This window comes from Nerophis ophidion, linkage group LG16, assembly GCF_033978795.1.
Source record: "Nerophis ophidion isolate RoL-2023_Sa linkage group LG16, RoL_Noph_v1.0, whole genome shotgun sequence".
NCBI lineage: Eukaryota > Metazoa > Chordata > Actinopteri > Syngnathiformes > Syngnathidae > Nerophis > Nerophis ophidion.
This window is the reverse complement of record NC_084626.1, coordinates 37,460,692-37,482,150: the sequence shown is the minus strand read 5'-3', so window position 1 is coordinate 37,482,150 and position 21,459 is coordinate 37,460,692. Positions and strand designations below refer to the sequence as shown.

General features: G+C 39.1%; 1 protein-coding gene across 2 annotated transcripts in view; it reads right to left on the bottom strand.

Moving 5' to 3' along the window:
* The window catches only part of LOC133535359 (low-density lipoprotein receptor-related protein 1-like), a 296,691-nt gene that overhangs the window by 9,436 nt on the left and 265,796 nt on the right, over positions 1-21,459 (bottom strand). For both annotated transcript variants that reach the window (XM_061875132.1, XM_061875133.1), the window contains 21 exons: positions 18,943-19,068; positions 18,744-18,860; positions 16,258-16,364; positions 16,054-16,186; positions 15,859-15,981; positions 15,648-15,770; positions 13,198-13,338; positions 12,981-13,118; positions 12,781-12,900; positions 9,775-10,037; positions 9,513-9,691; positions 9,327-9,433; positions 9,129-9,248; positions 8,003-8,179; positions 7,776-7,916; positions 7,531-7,704; positions 5,159-5,320; positions 4,883-5,066; positions 1,906-2,013; positions 1,410-1,483; positions 1,240-1,333 (listed from right to left, as the gene is read on the bottom strand). In XM_061875132.1, the coding sequence (XP_061731116.1) occupies positions 1,240-1,333; positions 1,410-1,483; positions 1,906-2,013; positions 4,883-5,066; positions 5,159-5,320; positions 7,531-7,704; positions 7,776-7,916; positions 8,003-8,179; positions 9,129-9,248; positions 9,327-9,433; positions 9,513-9,691; positions 9,775-10,037; positions 12,781-12,900; positions 12,981-13,118; positions 13,198-13,338; positions 15,648-15,770; positions 15,859-15,981; positions 16,054-16,186; positions 16,258-16,364; positions 18,744-18,860; positions 18,943-19,068 (2,911 nt within the window). The remainder of the gene's footprint in view (positions 1-1,239; positions 1,334-1,409; positions 1,484-1,905; positions 2,014-4,882; positions 5,067-5,158; positions 5,321-7,530; positions 7,705-7,775; positions 7,917-8,002; positions 8,180-9,128; positions 9,249-9,326; positions 9,434-9,512; positions 9,692-9,774; positions 10,038-12,780; positions 12,901-12,980; positions 13,119-13,197; positions 13,339-15,647; positions 15,771-15,858; positions 15,982-16,053; positions 16,187-16,257; positions 16,365-18,743; positions 18,861-18,942; positions 19,069-21,459) is intronic.

Genomic DNA, 21,459 nt, shown 5'->3' with positions numbered 1-21,459 from the left:
TTTAAAAAAAATTATGGAACATCATTAGTAATTTTTCCTGATTAAAATTAATTTTAGAATTTTGATGAAATTATTTAAATACGTTAAAATCCAATCTGCATTTTATTAAAATATATAACAAATTGGACCAAGCTATATTTCTAACAAAGACAAATCCTTATTTCTTCTAGATTTTCCAGAACAAAAATTTTAAAAGAAATTCAAGACTTTGAAATAAGATTTAAATTTGATTGTAAAGATATTCTAGATTTGCCAGAATAATTTTGGGGAATTTTAATCATAATAAGGTTGAAGAAATATTTCACAAATATTCTCCGTCAAAAAAACAGAATCTAAAATGAAACATTTAATTAAAATGTATTTATTATTCTTTACAATAAAAAAAAAACTTGAACATTGATTTAAATTGTCAGGAAAGAAGAGGAAGGAATTTAAAAGGGTAAAAGGTATATGTGTTTAAAAATCCCAAAGTAATTTTTAAGTTTGTATTTTTTCTCTAAAATTGTCTTTCTGAAAGTTATAAGAAGCAAAGTAAAAAAATAAATGAATTTAAACAAGTGAAGACCAAATCTTTAAAATATTTCCTTGAATTTTCAAATTCTATTTGAGTTTCGTCTCTCTTAGAATTAAACATGTCGAGCAAAGCGAGACCAGCTTGCTAGTAAATAAATAAAATTTATAAAAATAGAGGCAGCCCACTGGTAAGTGTTGCTATTTGAGCTATTTGTAGAACAGGCCAGCGGGCGACTCATCTGGTCCTTAAGGGTACCTGGTGCCCGCGGGCACCGTGTTGGTGACCCCTGCTTTAATGAAACAACCAATTATCCTTTTCCTGGTCATCTGTCATGCAAATGTTTTAAATGCCCATCCCTACAGTGCGGTGCAATAGGACAAAGCATGATAGACAAGACTACAAACAGATCTTTCCATTGCAGATCTGTCCATCAGCTCCAAAAGAGGCGAGGACGCTGTAGGGACGCAACACTATAATCACAGAAAACAAACACTGCACATCAACTAAGAGTTCGACAGGGTGATAAAAGTACAGCCCCCGGCAACTGTTACCGCAAGCGCTTGGAGCCGGTTTTACTGGGCCGGCTAGACCTGAGGAGCAGAGGAGATTAAATTACAGTGCTGGTGGAAGGAAGGAAGGAAGGAAGAAAGGAAGGAAATAAAGACAGAACTGGAAAAAAGAATGAGGCATGAAAGAAAAGGCTTTAGTGTTGACATTAAACTTACCCTCTCATTCTCTTCCTGTACCAGATCAAGGCTCCCACTGCCAGCAGAACCAGCAGGAGCAAGATGAGCACAGGGATCACGATGGAGGCTGTACCTTCACGCATACACAATACATGAATGTACATGGCCACGGAGGAGGTTGGAGTTAATGATGTGGTTAAGTTACTTACGTCCCCCTGAACCAGTGCCACTATCACTGCTGGTGACTGACTCACAGCGATGCCCTGCCCATCCAGGAGAGCATCTACGCACACACAGCACGTATGTCCATTATCTCACAAAAGTACAGTAAACCTTTTTCAGATAGATTTACTATCCACTTAAAAGGAGTCAACACACAGCCATGAGTGTCAACTAAAGGTCACAGTGTTTGCCTATACAGTACGTTTGAGCATGGTGTTGGTAGTGCCACAGTCTGGGGCGGTACGATTGCTGCCAGCTGCGGCTAATTAAGATTTATTCCAACATGTACACATGACATTGAAGCAAATCATGATTCTTAACCCTCCCTTCCTCGAGAAAATTGTTCTGCAACGTGAACCCAAGAATCCAACCTACAGTGCTTTCCAAGATGGACACTGACTACCTAAAGAGTAATTTTCTATAATATTGTACATGCATGTATGGAGAAATAAGATGTGAGTCTTTGCCGCAGAGTTTGCTCACCTGCACTCTGGAAGGTGTGTATGAGGATTAATGGAGCAATGGCCATTTGCACAGTATTCATTGGTATCACATGTGTAGCAACTGGGCTGGACTCTTCCATTTGCACATCTATTGGGAAAAGGAAAATGGCAGTAATGAATTAAGCCGTCCGACTACTTAATTAGAGCCATCTTCGCAAAGCATGAAATCATAAGCATGTCAGACCACATGAATGTTAAAAAGCAGGTTTATATTTTGACCTGAATAGTATGGTCAACATTTGCATTTGAAAATATTATTTTCCACAAAAAAAGGGTTGACTTTTCATGACTGCTGCTGTAATGTTAATAATGACATATTTTTGGCACATTTTGGGCTCCTTGGTATACAGCACGACAGAAAAATTATCCGTTAAAAAAATGCAATTTTCCTTGACCTCGGCAATTTTTTTCTACTGTACACAATATACCGCATATTTTAGAACATACGCATACTGCAAATCGGGGGTGTTTAGTGTTTTGGTTGTTTGCATCCTGCAGCAATTTTTTAATGGCCCATGGCACATTAAAAAAAAATATTGTTGAAAAAAATAACAATAAAATAATCAAACATAAAAAGGAGAAAAAACGAGCAGGTGTTATGTAACGAGAAGCTGACATGAAGACTGTTTTTTTTTGTCTTTAAAGAGGGCCGATAATAAATTTAGTCTTTTCTCACTTATAAATGTTGTTATAATGTTCGATCCTTGTGTTAAACAAAGCCAAAATGTCAACTCATAATGTCAGAGCATTTAGATGTGAGCTTGCCTGCAGTTTTGGAGGCCTCTGTTCGCATAACATGTAAGCAAATAGTTAATTTCCAGTCCTTCAACAATTGCTATTTCTTAGGAATCAAAGTATATATATATATATATATAAATATATATATATATATATATACATATATATATATATATACATATACATATATATGGATATAGATATAGATATAGATATATATACATATATATATATATATATGTATATATATATATCTATATCTATATCTATATATATATATGTAAAAATATATATACTACAGGTCAAAAGTTTGGACACGCCTTCTTCTCATTCAATGTGTTTTCTTTATTTTCATGACTATTTACATTGTACATTGTCGCTGAAGGCATCAACACTATGAATGAACACCTGGAGTTATGTACTGAAGAAAAAAAGGTGAATAAACTGAAAACATGTTTTGTATTCTAGTTTCTTCAAAATAGCCACCCTTTGCTCTGATTACTGCTTTGCACATTCTTGGCCTTCTCTCGATGAGCTTCAAGCACACCTGTGAAGTGAAAACCATTTAAGGTGACTACCTATTGAAGCTCATTGAGAGAATGCCAAGAGTGTGCGAAAAAGTAATCAGAGCAAAGGGTGGCTATTTTGAAGAAACTAGAATACAAAACATGTTTTCAGTCCTTTCACCTTTTTTTGTTAGGTACATAACTCCACATGTGTTCATTCATAGTTTTGATGCCTTCAGTGACAATCTACAATGTAAATAGTCATGAAAAATAAAAGAAAACCCTTTGAATGAGAAGGTGTGTCCAAACTTGGTGTGTCTATATACATATATATATATATATATATATATAAATATATATATATATATATATATATATATATATATATAGACACATGCACCTGGGGATAGGTTGATAGGGAACACTAAATTGGCCCTAGTGTGTGAATGTGAGTGTGAATGTTGTCTATCTGTGTTGGCCCTGTGATGAGGTGGCGACTTGTCCAGGGTGTACCCCGCCTTCCGCCTGATTGTAGCTGCGATAGGCGCCAGGGCCCCCCGCGACCCCAAAAGGGAATAAGCGGTAGAAAATGGATGGATGGGATGGATATAGACACATGCACCTGGGGATAGGTTGATAGGGAACACTAAATTGGCCCTAGTGTGTGAATGTGAGTGTGAATGTTGTCTATCTGTGTTGGCCCTGTGATGAGGTGGCGACTTGTCCAGGGTGTACCCCGCCTTCCGCCTGATTGTAGCTGCGATAGGCGCCAGGGCCCCCCGCGACCCCAAAAGGGAATAAGCGGTAGAAAATGGATGGATGGATGGATATATGCATATATGTGTGTATATATATACACACATATATGCTTATTTTTTGTGCACTATTGACTAGTGCACAAATATTCGGCTGCTGAAAAATATTCGGCTGCTGAAAAATACTTTGATCAACGAAACAGCGCGCCAAAACCGGATGTTGTGATGACGTATCCACTTCTGCTGGCAGGCCACATCTTTTCCTGTGTACTTTAATGACATAGCTTGACCGAAGACAACATAAAGGTTGCAAAGGGGTCCCATTGCTGTACAGACTGCAGTTAGTTGAAATTCCAATCAGATTTGTACTGCCTACTGATGTGGCACTTTCGAGCGTTTGGACTGGCAAAAAAATGTCTGATATGTGCCACTTAAAGGCAAAAAAATCTGATTTGGTATCCAGGGTAAACAGAGCCTTAGGTCATTTTTAAAGAAAATTTATAAATTGTACTGGTTAATTATCAAAATGGCCCCGCATCCTATGGCCGCCAGTGGAAAAAGTTTGACACCTCTATTCAATTAATTCTTATAATATTTCATACACAACAGTATATCTTGTTCAGTCTTTAGTAATGTAGCGAAGGTCTCAACTAAAGGGAAAGTGAAGTGAAGTGAATTATATTTATTCAGCGCTTTCTCTAGTGACTCAAAGCGCTTTACATAGTGAAACCCAATATCTAAGTTACATTTAAACCAGTGTGGGTGGCACTGGGAGCAGGTGAGTAAAGTGTCTTGCCCAAGGACACAACGGCAGTGACTAGAATGGCGGAAGCGGGAATCGAACCTGCAACCCTTGTGTTGTTGGCACGGCCACTCTACCAACCGAGCTATGCCGGTTGGTAGAGTGTGGCAGCTTGTGTGTTTTTGCGTGTATGTGTGTGTGTGTATGAGCATTTACCGGCAGGTGAATTCCCCTGTGGATGTAAACCTGTCCTTAGGGATACATTCTCCGTCACGACAATAGTGACACTTGTCGATCTCGCATGTGCTGCCGGTGAATTGGGGCAGACAGCGGCACAGTTTAGAGCCGCTGGACGTCTGTAGACACGTGCCTCTGTTCAGGCAGTGGCTCTCACAGCTTCCTACAAGACACACACAGACACATGATAAGTAAGTATTCAGGTTATCAAACAATATATTTTTGGAAGATATTAAGACAGTCAACAACACTCACTATACTGGCACTGGTCGCCCAGGAAGTCGCGAGGGCAGCTGCAAGTTGGCTGATTCCCAGCACTGACAGTGCAGTTGCCTGCGTTCATACAGTAGTTCCTACATGTGTGCAGGTTACAGTTCGGCCCTGTGAACCCTGGCAGGCATCGGCAGGTCGGAGAGCCTGTTATGTTTAACAAGAGATAATCCATCACACATTTTCTCTATTATGATAGTCGTATAATTGCAGTTTTCTCCAACGCTATTGAAAGAAATGAGTTGGGAACTCTAGCAGTATAAGGCTATAGATAGTAGGAACGATTCTAAAGATGCTTAGCAGATTCACTTTGCTGCATTTTTGAATATCAGTATTATCCTTACTTCAATATCTACAGATTGAGGAGGAGTAATACTATTTTTGTAGTTTTTAAATCAATTTACCGAATTTCCTCGAGTAGCCGCCGGGGCGCTAATTAATTTAAAACCTCTTCTCACTCCTGCGCTTATTCAAGGCATGCGGTAAAAGTAAGCAGGCGCTAATAATTTTAAAACCTCTTCTCACCCCTGCGCTTACCAATGGTATGCAGTAAAAAATTGAATGTGATTAAAAAAAATAAAAAATATAAAATAAAAAATAAAATTCTGCGGCCGCAGCCTCGTGGTTGGGGACCGCTGCTCTACAACATGTCGTCGGGCCCACCTTTACACAATGCTATCTGCGTGCCGGCCGGACGCATGCATATCGCTGCTTCTCATACGAGATTGCAATGCATACTTGTTCAACAGCCATACCTTTTACACTGATGGTTGTGATATAAACAACTTTAACACTCTTACTAACATGCGCCACACTCTGTGAACCCACACCAAACACATTTCTGGAGAACCTTGGCTTTGTAACACATTATAAACGCAACATAAGAATTACCCAGAATTCCAATGCATCCATGACTCTTGGCTATATTATACACCCCGCTAGCATTAATTAAACCAACTTTAAAAAACAACCCAGATGTTTTGACTCAAATGCCATTTTATTGACATAATGTCAAACATTTTTTAATTGTTTTGACTTAAAAGCATGTCATTCTGTGCTCAAAACCTGATAACAGTATAGTATGAAGTACACATTTTGACCAATATTGCAATACTATCACAAATAAGGTGCGGATGGATGAACACCAGTAAATATTGTACTTACAAATGATTCAACATAACTCAAAATGCAAGAATATAATCTAGGTTTCACATGGTTACAGGGAAACTGCACTTTATTTGGATTTTTCCCTATAATTCACAATTATGAGTGACATATATTTCTTTATGTTTAATGCATAGTAACTCGTGAATAAAATCCCACTTACAATGGCACCAATAGGACGTTATTGTGTCTATTCCGAACATAAAACCCAATAAATAACCATCCAAAAAGTGCCGACATTACTTCATTTACATTTCGGGACCTGAAAATTCACAAATTATTAGCGACATTGTTATTATAAGCGCTAACGTTAAGAATCTGGATTTAGCGGAAAATTGATCAGAGACTTTCTTATGCTGCTGTATTGACGTCATCAGCTGGTGAGCTGCTTTCTTGCCTCATGGCTAAAGAAAGTTAATTCTAAATTAAAAATCATGTTTGTCACCTGTTTCTCACTTATGTAGATATAAACTGATAAATTGATACATTTTCACAAGAAAGACACTGGTTTGCACCCACCGCTTTTTTTAGCCCTTCGCAAGGATTATGAGTAATTCTTCATCTAAACAGTAATATATCAACATCTCAACAGCTGTCATCCCAGTGAGAGTAGACATTGTATGTAAGTAATGATTAATCATGTTTGTTGGCTTTCATAATGTCTATAGTTATTTTGTAATCAGTGATGTTGAGGGGAAAAGCAAACATGATGCGTTTTTGACGGATGCTTAAAATGATCAAGATACGTAAACAGCACAGCTTATGATTGTGCCTGTTACTACAGTACATATATACTTACAGTATGTATAGAAAATCCTAATGGAAGTGTATGGATGTTTTTTTAATCACTTTATCGGCAGAAAAGAGCGGCTCCCATAGGCTCTATTATAAGCAGACTTTAGCTCGCATTTATTTACTAGTTAGAATGCATAAAAAAAGAAAAAGATGTCCGCTTGTCTTACATAAGGATTGTGAACAATAGACAAAATTCCAAAAAAACTGCAGTTCCTCTTTAATGCGACACTTTTTTAGTGATTAATCGTATGCGTTACCTCGAGTTATCAGTTTATATTCCAATAAACTTTTTTTGAAAATGTACAATTTTGCCTAATATGTGTTCAGACTTTAGAGTGATTCTGTAAAATGAGTTATCAACTTGCGGTTTTGACTAATCATCAGCGGTCGCATCTAACCTGTAGGAGAAGGTGTGCACGTTCCTCCGTTCTTGCAGTAGTCTCTGCATTGGTCAATCTCACAACGATCTCCTCCATAGTTGGGCTGGCAGCGACATTTGGCCTGCTTGTAAGCATTGAGGAAACAGCTGCCGCCGTTCAAACATTGGACCAGGCAGGGGCCACTGGGAGGCGCTGCAGACAATTACGTTGCATTAAGTTGAGAGTTGTGAATGCATGCATCTGTGTCCGTAATGCTCACTCACAGATGGGGGACAGTGTGGGAGTGGGCTGCCTCACGCATGTGCCATTATCCAGTGAGTATCCGTTGGGGCAGGTGCAAACAGGTCCACTGGGGCTTAACAGGCACAGCCATTCGCATTTTTTTCTATCGCACGGATTGGCCACTAGCAACACAAAGAGAGGACAACCAATGAAGACCAAGTTTCTTCTCTTTCTTTTCTTTATCCTGGTGCTTTCAAGTTAAACTCACTCTCGGGTTGCCTGTTACGGTGGTACAAAACCAAATCAGTGGCATGGTTCATTCTGGTCGTCAGATTCTCCACCTGGCCTTTGCCAAACTTATTGACACGGAAGACGTGGTTGTTGATATAGGTGATGCCGTAGATGTAGTCTTCAAATATGTCAATGCTGAAGGGTTTGTTGAGATCTGTGTGGGATAAAAAGTATGTAACGAATAGGTAGAAAGCGTGATATTCTAAGTCCCTAATAAACAAATGTATTGTTAAAGATGTGGAACAGTAAAGTTCATCGTTTGTCAAAGTTCATAAAAACATTGTGCGGTAATAAGTAAGTGCAGATACATGATATACAATGGATTAACATAAGTAATTAATGTATATGAAATAGGGATGTCCTGATCAACATGTTTTCCTCCAATCCGAGTTCATGGGCTCAGATTGATATGATTTCGAGCCTCGAACACTTTGACAATAGATTGTAAAACTGAAAACGTTTTATATCAGATAACTAAAGTAAACGCAGTTACATAGTTTTATCAAGCTTATCTTATTAAATTTTGAAACTGGCTGTATTGTTGTAAATATGATGGTATTAATTTGTGATTTTGAATGCTGCTTACAATTTATAGAACTGATTTATAGAACTGGGACGGCGTGGCGCAGTGGAAGAGTGGCCGTACGCAACCCGGGGGTCCCTGGAGCAATCCCCACCTAGTACCAACCTCGTCACGTCTGTTGTGTCCTGAGCAAGACACTTCACCCTTGCTCCTGATGGGTGCTGGTTGGCGCCTTGCATGGCAGCTCCCTCCATCAGTGTGTGAATGTGTGTGTGAATGGGTAAATGTGGAAGTAGTGTCAAAGCGCTTTGAGTACCTTGAAGGTAGAAAAGCGCTATACAAGTACAACCCATTTATTTATAGAATATATAAAATTATTGTCCCCCATTTAAATCATTCAAGTTTTGCCCTCAAAACCTTCCTGTATCAAATGATTTGCTCTCTGAGTTTGTAAACAAGAATAACAACGATTTAAAGAAAGGATTTTGGAATAATAAGAACAAGAAAAAGATCACTTAAAAGAGGCAAATACCGACCCCCTATCTGATCCTATGATCTCTAATCGAAAGTGCTACTCAACTGTTCTTGATGCCGTGTACAGCAACAACAGCGTCACTGCCATTCAGTCTCACACTGCCAATCAAGGACAGTTTAGCATCAGCCCAGTATAAGCGCTGGTTGAAGTAGTCCACTGCAAGACCTGTCAAAAGTAGGGCATGGTTTAAAAAAGTGTTTGTTATAAATTAGACACATACATTTTTATGGATGTATGCTTTACCAGTCGGCCACTGAATGTTGTCTTCCACCAGCGTCTCTCTCATAGTTCCGTCCATGGCAGCAGTCTCTATCTTGGGGTGGTTCCCCCAGTCGGCCCAGTACATTTTTCTAAGGAATGATGAATTCATTGGCTTGTTACTCAGCTTAAAAGTTTTGTGATGCCAGTCAGTCTCCGTTCCCGTCTTACCCTCTCGGGGGGTCGACCACTATGGCGTAAGGCTCATCGATCATGCCAGAAATTAGAGTTTTGCGGTGTCCTCCGCTAAGCTGAGCCACCTCAATGACATCTCGACCGGAGTCGGTCCAGTACAGATTCCCTGTCACCCAGTCCACAGCAATACCTCGGGGCATGGTCAGATCAGAGATCTGAAAAGAGTGCAGAGAGGTCCACTGAAAAAGCCCTTCAAGCATGTGCAACCTTGGTCTGATTATTGTGCGTCTTTACAAACCTCCACGTTGGTGACCCGCGATTCACTCTGTCGGCGGTTACGGTTGTTGTTAGGTGACGAAGATGAAGGCAATTCGTACGAAGATATGCGCCCTGTGTGCCTGTTAGTCCAGTAAATGCGGTTTGTCTTGATGTGCACGTCCATGGCATCTATGCGCACGTTGGCATCGCCCAAGAAGACCTGCTCATAGCGCCAGTTTGGCACAGAGGGGTCCAGTCCACGGATCTCATTGTCATCAGCGATGTAGAGCACCTGTCTCTGAGCTGGGAATGTAAACGACAAACATTACTTGGGCTAGAACTGCACATACCGTATTTCCTTGAATAGTCGCCGGGGCGCTAATTAATTTAAAACCTCTTCTCACTCCTGCGCTTGTTCAAAGCACGCGGTAAAAGTAAGCAGGCGCTAATAATTTTAAAACCTCTTCTCACCCCTGCGCTTACCAATGGCATGCAGTAAAAAATTGAGTGTGATAAAAAAAAAAAACATAAAAAATTTCAGCGGCCGCGGCCATAGCACCCACCTTTGCACCACGCTATCTGCGTACCGGTAGGACGCATGCATTTCTCTACTTATCATTCGAGATTGCAATGCATACTTGGTGAACACCCGTACCGTTTACACTGATGGTTGTGATATAAACAACTTTAAAACTCTTACTAATATGAGCCACACTCTGTGAACCCACACCAAACACATTTCTGGAGAACATTGGCTCTGTAACACATTATAAACGCAACATAAGAATTACCCAGAATTCCAATGCATCCATGACTCTTGGCTATATCATACACGCGCCCCCAACCCCGTCCAGCTCAACCGACGCACGGAAAGGAGGGGGGGTGGGGGGGATTTGGTGCTAGCGGGTGCATAATATAGAAAAGAGTCATGGATGCATTGGAATTCTGGGTAATTCTTATGTTGCGTTTATAATGTGTTACAGAGCCAATGTTCTCCAGAAATGTGTTTGTTATTCTTGTTTGGTTAGGGTTCACAGAGTGTGGTGCATATTAGTTTTAGTGTTAAGTTGTTTTATATCACAACCATTAGTGTGATCTGTATGGCTGTGGAACAATACCCCTGGTTTACACACAGTAAAAGCAAATTAAAGTTCCTCCGCCATTTTGAAAAGGACGGCAGGAGAAGCGTCACTCGTGACGTCATGAATCTGACCCGGCGGTAAAAGTAGGCACGCGCTAATAAATTTTGGAAGCGTATTTTACCCGGCAGTAATTCAAGACAGGTGCATATTACATGCCCGGAGGCTATTCAAGGAAATACGGTACCATAAATAGAAGGCCAGTCCCTGGCATAAACACTCTATGCGGTTGTTTAGGGCCACAACCACTAGGGGAGGCACATGATCATGGAGACCGGTCACGTCAAAAGCTGATCTTCAACGTGGCGCATCATGCTCTGCAGGTGTTAGCTATGTCTATTCAGCGGTGAGTCAACATGTCCTTTGCAATGGTTTTAGCAGCATCACAGTTGCGTCCATTCAAAATCCCATAGAGATAATTGTTAATTTGGTGTTGCTTTGAACACCGTCATTGTGACAGATTTACAGACATATTTCTGAAACAACCATACTATTAGGTTTGTAATGTAGCCAAAAGTTTTCCCAGAAGGATCTGAGCCGAGGATGTCTTGGTGGCTTGTGCAGCCCTTTGAGACACTTGTGATTAAGGGCCATATAAATAAAGTTTGATTGATTGATTAATTTGAAGATAATAATGCCGGAATAACATTTTTGTTTCATAGTTTTTGCCTATCTATTGTGTTAAGTTTACTTTTTCAATGAATGCCAAAGCTACATAGCAGTTTTGAATTGGCTTTACTGCGTAAGGAGGTATCAGACATTTTTCTTTCCCCTTTAGACGTATCAACTTATTTTTTTACATTTTCATATACATTTTGGACATTATCTAGACCAGTGGTTCTCAACCTTTTTTCAGTGATGTACCCCCTGTGAACATTTTTTTATTTTATTTCAAGTACCCCTTAATAAGAGCAAAGCATATTTGGTTGAAAAAAAAAAAAGATAAAGAGGTCAAATACAGCACTATGTCATCAGTTTCTGATTTCTTAAATTGTATAACAGTGCAAAATATTGCTCATTTGTAGTGGTCTTTCTTGAACTATTTGGAAAAAAATATATAAAAATAACTAAAAACTTGTTGAAAATTAATCAAGTGATTCAATTATAAATCAAGATTTCTACACATAGAAGTAATCATCAACTTAAAGTGCCCACTTTGGGGATTGTAATAGAGATCCATCTGGATTCATCAACTTAATTCTAAACATTTCTTCACAAAAAAAACAAATCTTTAACATCAATATTTATGGAACATGTCCACAAAAAATGTAGTTGTCAACACTGAATATTGCATTGTCGCATTTCTTTTCACAGTTTATGAACTTACATTCATATTTTGTTGAAGTATTATTCAATAAATATATTTATAAAGTATTTTGGAATTGTTGCTATTTTTAGAATATTGAAAAAAAAATCTCACGTACCCCTTGGCATACCTTGAAGTACACCCAGGGGTATGCATACCCCACTTGAGAACACTGATCTACTGTACAATATAAACACATGACTATTGAATATATTGATTTAAACTGAATTGGAGTTGTCCATGTGGTCTTTTTGTTATTGTTTATTATTAATGGAAAACACAAATCTTATATATATTGTAAAACACAACATTACATCATACATTATTTGTTAGTATGGAAGTATAAATGCACTTTTGTTGGTTGGGTATTTTATGTACACACTCCGGCTCCCATAGCCGAATACTTTTGGTTAGCAGGAGTACAGTGAACTACCGTTATTCGCTGTTAATTGCTTCCAGTTTTGCCCATCGTAAATTAATTTCTGCGATTTTTACGACTTCCTAAACAACACCCACATTGTTATCTTTCCAAGCCACAAACTTCAAAATGAAATGTGGCGAGGGATTGTATTCAGCCTCCTAAATGTGCACACATACTCACTGTCAGCCTTGCAGGTGTCATTGATTCTGGTAAAGTGCTTGTGGCAGCTGCACTTGTATGACCCTTTGGTGTTGTTGCAGATGTGTGAACACACGCCAAACTCTGCGCACTCGTTCTTATCTGTCAGAGTCACACAAAGAGAAGTCGAGCGCATCGTCCCTGTGGCGTCACGCCAGAGCACGGTTTACGAAGGAACTCACCTTCGCATACGTTACGCCCGTAGGATTTGAAACCCGGTTTGCAGGAGCAGAAGGAGCTGGTCCCGTTAACCACACAGTGAGCTTCATCGCCGTCGCCGCACACTGTCCTGTTGCTGCGGCAGTCGTTCAGCGCCGTGTCTACAAGCCAGGAGATGGTTGGCACTATTAGGACCAGGCTGGGTGGTCGGCGTTGTGAAATGGAGCACTCACGACTCACCTTTCTTATTGCAGTTGATTTCATCAGAGCCATAGTCCTCGCAGTCATTGAATAAGTTGCACCGCAGCACAGAGCTGATGCAGTGGCCACTCGAGCACTGGAACTCATCTTTTTGGCAAACGGGTGTGGATGGAGACATCTCTGCAGTATCAAAAGAGAAGTTATTTCAGTCATTTACTCATCTCACAAGATGTTTACACTGTGAATCTAGCTACAAAATAGGATCTTCACAACATAGAAAGAAAAGACTTGATCTCATGGGATTATCTGATTTTTTGGTGTGAATTCAAATTGCTGACTCGATCTGATCCAGAGGGCAGCAATGATGGCAAGATGACTGCAAAATTAATCCAGCAGCTTGATGTACCTCTGCATGCGGTTTAGAATATTGCTACTCAGCTGTTGTGTTGGTGTGAGAAAATTGCTTGTCATACTCTTGGTTTTAAAGAACTAATCGCTGATATTAATGCTGTGTAGTTTCACCTTACGGTTCTTACAACAATGGTTGTCTTGCTGCTGTGTAGTGCAATATAAATTACAGTGGGGCAAAAAAGTATTTAGTCAGCCACCAATTGTGCAAGTTCTCCAACTTAAAATGATGACAGAGGTCTGTAATTTTCATCAGAGGTACACTTCAACTGTGAGAGACAGAATGTGAAGAAAAAAATCCAGGAATTCACATTGTTGGAATTTTAAAGAATTTATTTGTAAATTGTGGTAGAAAAGAAGTATTAGGTCAACCATGCAAAGCTTTCATTGATGGAAGGAGGTTTTAGCTCAAAATATCATGATACATGGCCCCATTCATTCTTTCCTTAACACGGATCAATTGTGCTGTCCCCTTAGCAGAAAAACAGCTCCAAAGCATGATGTTTCCACCCCCATGCTTCACAGTAGGTGTGGTGTTCTTGGGATTCTACTTCCTCCCAACACGACAAATTGAGTTTATACCTAAATGGATACACGGATGAGGATTAGGAAAATGTCATGTGGTCAGATGAAACCAAAATATAACTTTTTGGTATAAACTCAACTCGTCGTGTTTGGAGGAAGAAGAATACTGAGTTGCATCCCAGGAACACCATACCTACTGTGAACCATGGGGGTGGAAACATCATGCTTTGGGCTATTTTTCTGCTAAGGGGACAGGACGATTGATCCGTGTTAAGGAAAGAATGAATGGGGCCATGTATCGTGAGATTTTGAGCCAAAACCTCCTTCCATCAGTGACAGCTTTGAATGATTGACCAAATACTTATTTTCCACCATAATTTACAAATAAATTATTTAAAATTCCTAGAATGTGAATTTCTGGATTTTTTTTCACATTCTGTCTCTCACAGTTGAAGTGTACCTATGATGAAAATTACAGACCTCTGTCATCATTTTAAGTGGGAGGACTTGCACAATCGGTGGCTGACTAAATACTTTTTTCCCCCACTGTATATAAATTAAGGGAAATGTTGTCAAAATGTGTTTTCCTTTTCACTTTCTCATACACCCATTATTATTATTATTATTATTATTATTAAAGTAAAAACAATTATTAAATATAAAATTAGCAATTAACGCGACGCATATATTGACACATGAATGGACATGAATTTTAGTGTTTTATTAATTATTGTATTTATTAATTTTTAAATGTACTCTTACATAAAAAACTTTAATACTTTTCTGTCTCCCTGTAATGTTTGTCTGATCTTGAATGGGATTGTGCTGAAAACGTAAATTTTCCTGAAGGAATAAATAAAGTACTATCTATCTATCTATCTATCTATCTATCTATCTATCTATCTATCTATCTATCTATCTATCTATCTAATAAATACATTGTTTATGTTTAGGATGTGAAACTCAAATTATATGCACTTGCATTTCTGGACACACATAAAATAGGCTTATTACCATAAATTGTCGCCTTTTTACAGATTTCTTTTCACTGCTTTAAATTGTAATTAAAAAAAAATAATTATAGTACCTTAAAATAGAAAGTGGTTCATGGCGCTATCTGCAAGGGGAAAAGAGTAGTGCAGCTACTAACCCAGCAGAAAGTGCTTTCTCAGAAGTAAATTTACTTAACAATTTTCCAGAAAAAAAGATGCTTTGACAAGACATGATGTTGTGTAAGAGCACATTTTCACTGTGAGTACAATAACTTACAGTGAATGCCTGTAATTGTTTTTATTGTGTAAAAAGTAATTTAAAATGTGGTTAATAACTGTAAAAGGTATGCAGTATACAGAGCCATTTTATGGACATTATTCATGCATTTTTCAGGGGGATTGGTATATAAGTTGGTATTGTGTAAATGGACTATTACGTTGTTTTACATTGAAACATACAACAACTTAGTTTGAAACAATTTTTTTCAGAAATATCCATCCTCTCAATAAAAAAAAATCTTAATACATAAGAAATGGAAAAAAGGTTTCAACTTTAAAACTCACGGCAGTTGATTTCATCACTGTTGTCCCCACAGTTGTCGACCCCGTCGCAGCGTTTTGATATCGGCAGACACACCCGGTCATTATGACAGCGGAACTGCCTCATGGGAGGACACTGGAATTTAACTGAGGTAGAAAAGGAGAGAAGCTTCACAGGGGAGAAAAAACTGCACGCAGTCCTCAGGAATGCTGTCTGTGGAGTGCAAACCCTTACCACATTCCTCTGGCTTCTCGTCAGAATTGTCTCCACAGTCGTCCTCACCGTCACACTTCCAGCCCAGAGGTTTACACAGAGTGTTGTTGCATTGGAACTCTTCCAGTGGGCAGTGCCTACCAACTTGAATGTGACGAGGATTACAGTATTACTTTGCTTGGTGATACATTCAGGATAAAAAAATCTCCACCTCACCACCAATATCGCATTTCTCCTCATCGCTTCCATCCATGCAATCAGGGTCAGTGTCGCAGCGCCAGCGAATAGGGATGCAGTGGCCGTTTTTGCACTGGAACTGATCACTGTCACACTTCACGTCACAGCCATTCTGGATCAAAACCAAACATTGTGTTTCAATTAGGGATGCCGAAAGCATGCAATTTTTAACAAGGACGATACCTCATCTGAGCCATCAGCACAGTCGTGGTCACCGTCACATTTCCAGCGCCCGGCAATGCAGCGGCCATTTGTGCAAGCAAACTCGCTCTCAGAACACTGGCGAGGAACTGAGAGAAGAGAGTTATCACTTTAAGGGGATGAGAGAGGAGTGTTCAAGGGAAGGAGACAAAAGGAAAAGCAAAAAGAAAGAGGAGAAAGCACAGCAAAAAAAAAACAACCCAAAGATAAAGATAAAGGCGGCTCCTGTTGCGAGACAGGCAGACATAAACAAAAAGAGGTTGGTAAAGTTTGACAAGAACGACTCAAGGGGAAGCAGAGGTGGGGATGGAAAAGCATATTGTATAGTATGGTACAAAGTGGAAGATTTGGGGGATCTAAAAGGATTGAAGGTAGGCAGAAAGTACAAGCTGGGCGCATGAAGGACCGGGTAGCTGAGACTGTGAAGACACCTACCTCTGACTCACGGCGACAGGTCAGTGTGAAAATACAAAATAGACATGAGGTGATATGAGATGTGCAGATGTTCACAGAAGTGATTCAAAGGGAATCGCAAACATGCATGTCGTTGAGTAAATTTTAACAACAAAATACAGTGAAATGTGACATTTATAGCCGCTTGTACAGATTTATACACACACGGGACACTTTTTAGCAGTGATAAGTGGCTAGCACCATCAACGGCGTCTTTGCTGCCCTAAACACTATCGGAAGCACTGACCTACATTTACAACTCAAATTATTGTATAGGTTCAATTAAATTGTTTTGACCAGCAGTCTATTATCGTAATATAAGATTAGGGAAATTTCCTGAAAATAGGAAAACCCAAATCTCAGAAGTCTCTTAAACTGCAGTACATACAGGACGATGGCGTGGAACACCACAGAGGCCACCACAGTGTATATGTTTCCTTTACTTTTTATTCATAGCTGTATGTAGAAGTTGCTGGTTGCATCAGCTCCGTTACTTTAATGTTTTTTGTGGGTTCTTTGATGTTTGATGTTTCCCTCTTATACACATGTAAGAGGGATGTGTACTATGGCTATGAGTAGTTGTTGTTTTTTCCTTTGGCCTCAGTCTGGACCCCCTCTCCAGGGCCCAGGCTTAGACCGATTTTTTTTATTCTATTTTAATCTTCCATTTTTTTCTACCATTCCCCCCCCCCCACTTGTTTACCTGTATCTCACCTGTTTTGTAAGGGGCGCTGGAAGCCGGCAGACCCGTCAGCGATCCTGTTCTGTCTCCCTGTAATGTTTGTCTGATCTTGAATGGGATTGTGCTAAAAAAATTTATTTTCCTGAAGGAACTCTCCTGACGGAATAAATAAAGTACTATCTAATGTAATTTAATCTAATCTAATCTAATCTAATTGGCAATGGAGCTGTTTTTTTAAACAATCAGCTCGATAGCATTTTTCAAATCTGCACAGGCTGACAGAGGAGGATGAATACACTTTAAAATCAATTTTCAGAAAAGCTTGATACCGTAGCTAGCTAGCTGGTCACAGGAAAGGGATTATTCACTACTTCCACAAAAGTTCTAACAAGCAGAAAACTGGTTTACGACCTTTAAATCGGCTGTTTGCAACATTTACACAAATGTCTAGAGGGCAGTAATTTTCCAGTGTATTATACACGGTATATCCCGCCCTCTTCCGGCTTGTATGACAAAATGACGTACCTATGTACGTACACGCATTAGCTTTGGGTGTGTCCATCCATCCATCAGTCACAGGGAGAACAAGCAAACTCCACACAGAAAGATCCCGAGCCCGGGATTGAACCCAGGACTACTCAGGATCTTCGTATTGCGAGGCAGACGCATTAACCCCTCTTTCACTGTGCTGCCCAGCTTTGGGTGTTGTTAGCTACATATTTGGTCCTATCCAAGGTTTCTCATAGTCATCTTGGTCAATGTCCCACTGGGGTGAATTTTTCCTTGCCCTTATGTGGGCCCTACCGTGGATGTCGTTGTGGTTTGTGCAGCCCTTTGAGGCACTTGTGATTTAGGGCTATATAAATAAACATTGATTGACTGATATGGGTGGGCCACAACTGTTATTTAACATTATATTCTATAAAAGAGGGGATGTTGAAAATTGACTAGGGACTGGAATGCCACTCGGAAAAAGAAAGAAAATGGCAGCAAAACAAGATTAGGGTTTTTTTGTCGACTGTCATGTTATTTATTCGCAAAGTAAATACAATTCAGCACTAACGTATTGCAGATGTCAGCCGTGTTTTTTGTTTAGTTGCAGGGTGATATTTGCATTGTGTGATAGGTTCGCTATGACTTGGTGTTATGTATTCATCTGCGTTTTTTTTTTGCCGTTGCATCTAGTACGCAGTATTTCATAGAAATGTTTTGTGGTTTTAGTCTGCTCTGCACCATTTTGAGAGGTTACCTTATCTAGGAACATGAGAGGCGTCTCTGGATTGTGTAATGCTATGGTCACAAATTCACTATAACATGGTGGATAGGAACCTACCACACTTGTCTTCATCAGAGTTGTCCCCACAGTCGTTATCGTAGTCGCACTGCCAGCGTCCGGGCACGCAGCGGTTGTTCTTACAGCGGAACTGATACGGCTCGCATGTCCGTTCATCTGGGCACCGAAGCAACATCATCAGCACAAGCTTTTGCTTTTCTGACTTTTCTTTGCTTTCTTTTAAGATCTATCTGCCTACCACACTCTTCTTTGGGTTCATCCGAAGCATCGCCACAGTCGTCCTCGCCATCGCACTTCCAGCGTGCTGGGATGCAGCGGCCTGAGTCCGTGCAGCGGAATTCGTCCACGCCACACGTCATTTGAGCTGCACCACAAAATATTTCATAAATAGAAAGTATGGAACTTGACATCATGGGAATGCTGGCTCAGCAATCCTGTCTCATTGGAACTATATAAAAATGCTGAAAATGTTTTTGATTACCTTGGATGTATTCAGCCCACCCCCCAACCTAAAAAATCCCTCTCACCGCACCCCAAAAACACAGTTTGAAAAAACAAATCATGATTTTACTCAACCGAACAGCAACAATGCAAAAAGAATATCCATTTTAAAAATAATTTTGTTCATGCACGTTTGTACGAGTGTAACAGAAGCCAGTCAACTTAAGGAACAGTGTTGGCGTTCAAGGAGATTGCCTTTGCTTTAAGCACAGTTGTCAGCGCACTGGCCTCTCACACCAGTGACCTGGGTTCGCGCCCCGCTCAGACCAGTAGGAAAAAACAGCACAGCCGAAAGAGAGAGAGTACACAATCACTACACGAAGATGAGCTGTGCGATTGACAGCAATCATTGCATTTTGCCGTCAAAATCGATGGCGCCTGTTTGGGTGGGCAACCCGAGGGTCCCTGGTTAAATCCCCACCTAGTACCAACCTCGTCACGTCCGTTGTGTCCTGAGCAAGACACTTCATCCTTGCTCCTGATGGGTGCTGGTTAGCACCTTGCATGGCAGCTCCCTCCATCAATGTGTGAATTTGTGTGTGAATGGGTAAATGTGGAAGTAGTGTCAAAGCGCTTTAAGTACCTTGAAGGTAGAAAAGCGCTATACAAGTACAACCCATTTATCATTTATTTATTTACGATGGTATATATCAGGGGTCACCAACCGTTTTGATACCAAGAGCTACTCATTAGGTACTGATTAATGCAAAGGGCTTCCAGTTTGAGACACACTTTAATAAATTGCCAGAAATAGCCAATTTGCTCAATTTACCTTTAATAAATAAATCTATATATATTTTAAAAAATGGGTATTTCTGTCTGTCATTCCGTCGTACATTTTTTTTCCTTTTACGGAAGGTTTTTTGTAGAGAATAAATTATGAAAAAAACACTTAATTGAACGGTTTAAAAGAGGAGAAAACACGAAAAAAATTCAAATAAAATTTTGAAACATAGTTTATCTTCAATTTCGACTCTTTTAAAATTCAAAATTCAACCGAAAAAAATGAATAGAAAAACTAGCTAATTCGAATCTTTTTGAAAAAAATAAAAAAAGAATTCATGGAACATTATTAGTAATTTTTCCGGATTAAGATTTTCATTTTAGAATTTTGATGACATGTTTTAAATAGGTTAAAATCCAATCTGCACTTTGTTAGAATATATAACAAATTGGACCAAGCTATATTTCTAACAAGACAAATCATTATTTTTTTCTAGATTTTCCAGAACAAAATTTTTAAAAGAAATTCAAAATAATTTGAAAAAAGATTAAAATTTAATTCTATAAATTTTCTAGATTTGCCAGAATATTTTTATTTTATTTTAATCATAATAAGTTTGAAGAAATATTTCAAAAATATTCTTCGTCGAAAAAACAGAAGCTAAAATGAAGAAATAAATTAAAATGTATTTATGATTCATTACAACAAAAAAAATAATTTACTTGAACATTGATTTAAATTGTCAGGAAAGAAGAGGAAGGAATTTAAAAGGTAAAAAGGTATATGTGTTTAAAAATCCTAAAATCATTTTTAAGGTTGTATTTTTTCTGAAAGTTATAAAAAGCAAAGTTAAAAAATAAATGAATTTATTTAAACAAGTGAAGACCAAGTCTTTAAAATATTTTCTTGGATTTTCAAATTCTATTTGAGTTTTGTCTCTCTTTGAATTAAAAATGTCGAGCAAAGCGAGACCAGCTTGCAAGTAAATAAATACAATTTCAAAAAATAGAGGCAGCTCACTGGTGAGTGCTGCTATTTGAGCTATTTTTAGAACAGGCCAGCGGGCGAATCATCTGGTCCTTACGGGCTACCTGGTGCCCGTGGGCACCGCGTTGGTGACCCCTCGTATATAGCAATATTATAACTGCATATTTCTCATAATCAATTTTAGGTTTCCTTATATGTTCTGTTATGTTGTGTTCTCAAGACATCAAATCAATCGCGAAACTCTTCAGATTGTCTTAGAAAACATTTTGCTTCTAACCAGAGCAGGATTCATCATTAGTTCTTAAATAGGACAGCTTTGATCTGATGGCATGGTGCAGGATCCATCCTTGTCTGGGACATGCCCAGACAAGGATGGTTTCGCTCTATTGTGTTGTAAAACAACAGTTGTTAAGACACAAGGCAGTGAAACCAAAAGTACCAGTGTCTTGTTGTTAAAGGCTAAATTATTGAATCTCTCAGGCACTTTGGTTTCAGGTTCCCTTTTGACCCTTGATACAATTGAATGAAATGCAAACAACAGCG